This window comes from Penaeus chinensis, chromosome 19 (assembly GCF_019202785.1).
Source record: "Penaeus chinensis breed Huanghai No. 1 chromosome 19, ASM1920278v2, whole genome shotgun sequence".
NCBI lineage: Eukaryota > Metazoa > Arthropoda > Malacostraca > Decapoda > Penaeidae > Penaeus > Penaeus chinensis.
This window is the reverse complement of record NC_061837.1, coordinates 32,393,367-32,400,866: the sequence shown is the minus strand read 5'-3', so window position 1 is coordinate 32,400,866 and position 7,500 is coordinate 32,393,367. Positions and strand designations below refer to the sequence as shown.

The 7,500-nt window shown below is 35.4% G+C and overlaps 1 protein-coding gene across 2 annotated transcripts in view; it reads left to right on the top strand.

Moving 5' to 3' along the window:
* LOC125035077 (zinc finger protein 236-like) overlaps positions 1-7,500 on the top strand; it is a 10,133-nt gene that overhangs the window by 824 nt on the left and 1,809 nt on the right. The window contains exons 3-10 of one of the 2 annotated variants that reach the window (XM_047627213.1): positions 1,362-1,594; positions 3,483-3,934; positions 4,070-4,273; positions 4,372-4,567; positions 5,207-5,355; positions 5,689-5,772; positions 5,887-6,038; positions 6,192-7,500. The exon at positions 6,192-7,500 is cut by the window's right edge and continues 1,809 nt beyond it. In XM_047627213.1, the coding sequence (XP_047483169.1) occupies positions 1,362-1,594; positions 3,483-3,934; positions 4,070-4,273; positions 4,372-4,567; positions 5,207-5,355; positions 5,689-5,772; positions 5,887-6,038; positions 6,192-6,347 (1,626 nt within the window). In that variant the 3' untranslated portion in view covers positions 6,348-7,500. Of the gene's footprint in view, positions 1-1,361; positions 1,595-3,482; positions 4,274-4,371; positions 4,568-5,206; positions 5,356-5,688; positions 5,773-5,886; positions 6,039-6,191 lie in introns of both variants that reach the window. The other variant, XM_047627212.1, reaches the window with a different exon arrangement.

Sequence of the window (7,500 nt, the reverse complement as noted above, 5' to 3'; positions counted from 1 at the left end):
TCCATAAAATATCTTGCTAAGGGGCACACAAATATATCACTAAGTTTTATTCTAGAAACAAAAAGTACATTATTTGTACTATCACAATCCAAAGTTTCTGAACCCCCTTCCTTTCCTATCACTTTCACCAGTCTGCGTGATAAGTTGCACGGGGTAGGAAGGTTGGCAGGGAAGAACGGTCTGCTAAGAGAGGCATAGGGGTAAGGATCTCGCCCATTTGTTCACAAATTGTTATCACTGTGCATCATATTGTTTGAATTTGCTACCTCATTTCTATTTATAGATACTATCAAGATGATGACATAAAATCAAAATCATATACTCAGGTTAATAATAGGGTGGCATATTTTATACAATTTTATACGATGAACTGTGTTAATGTTTTGTGAGCAAATGGATGAGACTGTCATTCCTATGCCTCCCCTCCCAGACCCTTTATTCCCTGCCAGCTCTATGGTGTAAGAGGTAGGACAAGGAGGTGGGTCTGTAATTTTGAGCATTTCATGGGTTTTCTTGTATAGATTGTACTTATTTAGTTCATTAACATGGATTGGTTACTTTTTCATGCAATAGTACTTTCTTACTTGTTTATTCTTTATACATAGTTCTCATTAAAAAATGTATCAAATTCTCCTGAAATAAATGCACATGGTGGAATGGGTATGAAACACTTCTATTCCACTACTTTAATAATAATATGATAATGCTATGGTTCACTATTTACAATGAGGGAGGGAAAGCAAGCAACTTCTCTCTTGTTCTTATATACAAGTTTTATGCTGAATAGGGTAGTTTTATTAGCTTCTTACAGTCCCTTAAATTTCACTCTTGTTCATGCCCTGTTATAAAGATGATAATATCTATACATGTCTTTAACAACATACATGAGTATTAGTAATAACAAAATATATAACCAGTGATTATTACAATCCAGAGAAAATACTCCAGTATTATAAAAGCATCAACATAATTACATACTACCATGCCCATGACATGAAAAATTTTAAAAATTTACCATGATGACTATTTTTTAGTTATGTGGGACTATGGAATATTTGTTTTTGAGTCCTTGTGGCATACATGCTATGTCTGAGGTTATTTACTCTCTACCATAAGAGCTTAACTTCATGAGCTGAAAATCAAATGTTTGGGTGATATGTGTCTTAGAAAACAAGTTAAAAAAAGAGAAATAAATACTTTGTCATTTTGAATATAAATTATCTAATTGTGAAGATTTCATTTTGATTCTTTACATTCTGAGATATTGAATGGTAACAGAAAGTATAGGAACTAAAAGAGGTTACTACATTTATTTTTACTCTTGATAGAAGTAAACATATATAAGGCTTATTATGTTTCAGGTTCTTGTGTCCAGGATTTTAGGGGTCAATGAAGAGACGGGTGACAAGATGGAACTATACAAATGTTTTATGTGCAGTGTTGCATTTCCATCCATTTCAAGACTACAAGCTCATCTATTTCAGCATAAGCAACAGTTTGTCTGTTGCAAGTGTAGCTTTTCATGTGATTCAAGAGTCCAATTTTCTCACCATGTACAGCGTGAACATCTTTCTCCACTTATGCAGTCTAACAGGTATGTGTAAGTTAGTTGTTGAATAAATTTTATTAATGTATTTAAAAGATTAATAAATTAGTGATGTATTTAAGGGGACCATCATTTTTTATAGGGCAATATTATTTTAATCAGTGAATAAGAATAGCATATAAAAAACCTAAGACATATATATTCCTTCTGTTAAATTTGAAAAAGCACTACCAAAATTTTTAATGTAAATGTGCAGTGTTGTTTTCCCCACTGATTTTTAAAAAAATTTAATTTCATTTTTGAAATGCAATTTTCGGTGAAAGACACTGAACATATTTTCTGCAGTGAAAGAAAACCTGGTTTTGGGGAGGTACTTTTTGCAAATTTTGGAAAATTAGGTTCTTATGCCCTTGCACTTCCCAAGAAATAACTGGTTTTGGCTCAAATAGTCCTTTGGTAGTTTCCTCATTCTTGTACGTATAGTATAAGCTAGCTCACTCCATTAGACTCTTTGAGATTAACCCTACAATGATGGTACCAGAAATCTCATGGCGTCCCTGATTCCGGTGACTTCTGGCAACTGTCCAGCCATTGGGCCTTGGAGTTTGCTACGTGTAGCTCTAGCGCGTTGTGACGCTTACAGCACTCATGAGGTGTTTTTTCATGACGGTTTTAGGCATGCCCAGCAGTAAGAGGTTAAGGAATGTAATAAAGCTTAATGTGTAATGTAAGATCAGCAAAGAGCTTCCTCAAAGCAGTAGGACAGTTCCTTCTCAAAGGGATTGACTGTCCCACAGCAGTCACAGCTTGACACCCGTTGCTCTCCCTATCTGCCCATGATATACCCTTAAGTGTCCCTTCCAGACCATATCATGTCTTGATGGAAAGATTGTTAGAATTTTTTTCTTGTGAACTTGAGGGTTTGAAGGCACCACCAAAACCTGTCTCAGTGGTCCCCCATTTGCACACCCCATATCCATTACCACCAAGGTTGATGGAGGGTTTTGCTGCTACTGTATTAGATGAGAAGGAAAATTTTTATATATATGTGACTATTTGTTTGGTTGTAATTTGCACGCACTATTTGAAACCTCAACACAAATTAGAAATCATATTTGCAAGGTGTACTTTCAAGTGATAAACCGGTATTAATTTTCCCCTGATATTTGAAAGAAAAATGTCATCTCTCTATAATATTTGTCTTGCAACCATACAATTACATTAGATGTATAGCAAGGGATGTATATTATATACATTACAATATCCATATTTTAATACATATTTTTTATTTAGAAAAGAATTTCAAAATTATTCTTGAAAAGAGTAATTTTTGGATGGGGTCATTCAGAAACTCAGAGTTTTACAAATGGTGTGCCTTTATATGATTTTCTCAGTAAATTAAGTTTTTTGGTTATGGTAATTTTCATGGTAGAAGCAGCTATTTTAGGAATGACTTTGTATTAGTTGAAATTCTATGAAACAAATATGAAGTTCTGCTTCTTTATTTTGATCTGGGAGATTGAAATTTGAAGCATACATACTAAGGACTTGAAAGTTGATCTTATTATATGAATTAGTAGTGAGGGATGATTAATCATAAATAGATGAGTAAATAAAAGTAGTAGACAGCATATTCCCTTGCACTTGGTAACACTGTTATGTGGGGTTGCCAGGAACTCTTGACAATCAGGTTGTTCTTATGGTGTCAAATTAAAATATGTAATACCTTAATTAGCTTTCTTAAAGGCAGCACAAAAATCTGACTAATAAGATTAAGTACAATGACTGTAACTATGTCAAGGAGAAAATTTTGTTTATTGGACTGTGGACTGTGCAGGGAACTAGGCTGACTATGCTGTCAAGCTTTTATCTGTTCCCATCTAGACATAGAGACAAAAGATCTGCTTTATCTGTAACTGATGTTTGTTTCCTTCAGGGATAAGGAAGATACAAGATGTGATATGAGTGATGATTCCTGTAGTGCAGAGAATACTGTCACAGTGGCTGCACTTTTATCTGCTCTTCGGGAGAAGGCTCAAGAAAACAGACCCCATAGCCTTGTACAGAAAGAAACCTTTGAGGAAGAGGAAGAGAATGTTAGTGAGGACTCTTATCCAGTTTCTCCATCATCTGAATCGCAAGAAGCAGGTGAAATTCAAGAAGGAAGTACAGGAGAAGATCTCTTCAAGATGTACACGTGTAGATTTTGTGGCAAAAAATTTGACCGTGCCTTCTCATGTAATCGACATGAACGTGTGCACACTGGATACAAACCATGTTTTTGCCGTGTGTGTGGAAGAGGCTTCTCAGAGCCAAGAAATTTGAGGCATCATGTGATCAGATTTCATAGTGATGGATCTCTCCGTCACCTTATTAAAAGAGATAGACGTAAGAAAGGGGAGGAAGACTCCCCTACTCCTTCCATATCGCCAGTACCTGTGAAGTATCCTGAAAATAGATTGAATAATGTTTTAAAAGAGACCGCAAATAAACTTATATCTACTTCCCATATTGATATCACAGACTTCTCAGGAAAGCCCACTGGATTAGAGGCTTCACTATCTTCAAAAAATGTGAATAGGTGTGAGGATATTAATAAAGACCTCAAAAGATCATTAACTCCACCTCTGGCAGAGACCATGAAAGAGCAGACAAATTCCGATGTGTCTGCTGCAGTCACAACCTATACCACAAATCTCACAAAAATAATTGCTGCATCTTTAGACAGTAAGTTGATTTAATTTCCATCTTCAAATTTACATGCTATTTAGCCTTAAAATAAATGTCATATTAAATTCTCATGCTTTTGAATTGTCTCATTACAGATACTTCACGCATTAGTAGAAGACACGCATTATTTACAGACACATACAGAGATGAATTGGAGCCTGGAGAAATCAGGCTAGATAAGCGTTCAAAAATTGTTGATGATGGAGAAAGTGGACGACGATTAGTTATAACTGATGACCAGGCAGAAGAAGGGCTGGATCACTCCCCTCATTTCTCCAACTATGCTCCAAGGTGAAATGACCCCTCTCTCTCTCATTCTCTCACTTTTAGCTCTCTCTCTTTCTCTCTTTGCTTGTTTTTGTTTCTATCTATCCTTGTCTCTCCTCTTTCTCTTTCTTTCTCTCTTACCTTTTCCTCCCCCATCTCCCTCTGCTTTCCTCCTCTCTTTTTGTCCCTTCCCCCTCTCTCCTCTCTTCCACCTGTCTTCCTTCCCCTTCCCCTTCCCCTTCCCCTTCCCCTTCCCCTTCCCCTTCCCCTTCCCCTTCCCCTTCCCCTTCCCCTTCCCCTTCCCCTTCCTCTTTCTCCCTTTATCCCTTTCTCCCTTCCCCCCCTGCACTGTCTCCTTGTCTTCTTTCTATCTCTCTCCATCCTATCCTTTTTTTCTCATTATATTTATTATAACTGCACATGGTTATGTATCTGATTTTTTTTTTTTTTTTTTTTTTTTTGTCAGAAAAGAAAGAAAGAGCTGTTTTGTTTTTATGAAGTGTTGATATAAAATTTGTTTTTCATATGGCAGGTAGTCATTTGAAGCTTGTTAGCAAGAATTGATTTTGTTTATTTTATTGCATTAAAAAATATTTTTGATTCTAAGTGAAATTGACTTGGGACAGCATCAAGATGTAATCATGAAAATGTTTTGGATTGCAGGTTAAACATTGTACAAGAACCAATAGATCGGGATAAAGCACTAATGCCTATCACAGATGATATTGGGCGTACATTTTTTGAATGTCCCTACTGCCACAAGTTGTTTGGGAGCACCTCAGATATGAACCGCCATCTTGACTTCCATGAAGGTTAGTGTGGTCTTGTTGGAAGTTGTTGCTAATATTAAGGAAAAGAGAAATTGTTAATGTGTGAATCTCTTGCAGTTGGAAATGAGGGGAATAAATTTTTTAGTGCTGGAATTAATGTTTCATCATGCATACTGTTATAAGCTGTGGAAGAGATTTTGATGAAACCACTTCTTGAGTACAAGAAAAGCAAAATCCACTTTATGGTTTTAGTGTTTCTGTTGACTGTAGCTGTTTCATTTCAGTTTTCATAGGTAGTATATTTTGTTAAAACTGGATCAGTTGGGAGTTTTAATCATATAAACTACACATTCTTACAATTGCTTAAATTTACAGACTTAAGACCATACAACTGTGAATACTGTGATTATTCAGCTCGAACCAATAGCCAGCTGAAGGTACACAAGATGAGACATGAAGGTATGAGAGGATAGAGTAAAAAATGACATTGTTCCTTATTCATGCTATTTTCCCTGATTTTAGCATTTGCTTTCCAATGTTATTTTGATTGACACATTCTTTCATGATTTTCAGGTATAAAGTTGTATAGCTGTGATGTTTGTAACTATAACGGGGTTACACAAAGTGATCTTAATCGACATAAAAAAACACAAAGCCATATAGCTCGCAGTCAGAACGTTTGTTCCATGTGTGGCCTGGGTTTCTATACTTCCTCTCAAAAGCAGGTGAGAATATTGTGTTGCCACATGCATTTTTTTTAGTGAATGGTGGCCTTGAAGTTTTAAATTTATTATTGTTGGATTTATGTAAACTGGCACATTATCATAAGGTTCTTTTCTAGATGTGAAGCATAATTGACTTTTCATTATCATCGGCAGGTTCACGTTGTTCAGTGTCACCCTGAAGTAGAAGGTGCATCATCATTAATCCAGATGAGTTTAGGACCTCCAGTGGCCCCATTACTTTCCAGCTCTGAGTACTCTCCACTAACAGGCAATTCTAGTATATCTGTGCAGCCAGCTGCAGCTCAGTAAAACTTCAGTAATACCAAATATGCATTTGCAAATTATTCAAATGGCAAGAATTTTACTTTTTTTTTTTTTTTTTTTAATGAAACGAAAGAAAGAGATGCTATGGTGTTAGTTTATAAAGGAAATTGCTTTACAAAACTGTATCTTGCCAAGAAATAAAATAATACTTTTAGTAGATTTTGCACATTAAAACTTTAGATGTACACAGAGCAATAGTCAATGTCAAAAATTTAAATAATTTGGCTCTTAGTACAAACATTACTGTCAAGTCCAGAAGAGGTTACATTTATTGTTTTTCTAATAGGCAGAATTTGCTTTTGCCTTTCAAGGCAAGGATAAACATGTGTTCACCCAAGAAATACCAGTAAATCAAGTTTGTGTGCACTCACTAGTGTGATGAGCTTTAATTGCTGTGCTGATTATGCTAAGAATTCAAATGTTAATTTACTGAGTTAATGTTCAGGAGAGGAATAACAGACAGTTCTGAGAATGATACTTTGTAATTAAAAGGTACTTTCACAGACTGCCCTATTACTGCAAAACTATCATATAACTTATGAAGGATTTTATTGTAGTATTCAAAGTAAATTATTTATATCAGTATGAAATTATTTTATGTAAAAGAGGGACAGATTATATTTAGATATGTGAACAAGATTTGATAATCTCATAATTACCTCAGTGTGGTATAAGGGTTTTGGCTATTCTTTCCCATATAAGAGAAAACACTCGCTATGATATACCTCTTCCTAATGGTGTGTGCACCAAGAAACACTTCCTCTATAAATGTGTAGTGAAACACTCATGAAATGTATGTATTGAAACACTAATGGCAGATGGGTAGTAAGTATGAGTGTATTTTTTGGTACACATGCATGTAAAGTACAAGTGTTTTGATTTGTGGTAGCTATGCTTGCTAGCTCTCAGGTAATACAAGCTTTTCTAGATGAATATTATTTTAGGTGATCTTTCATAAAACTGTTACAAGAGATGGTTTTTCTCTTAAGATGTATGCATGGGACATAACCATGTATTTATGAGGCCAAGTTCTTTAATTTCATGAACACTGGTAGATTTTGAGCTGTAAAGAAGCATTGCATTTGAATGCTTGAGAAAGGTGCTTTAAGCCAGGACTCCAACCTCTTGAAATCCTGGA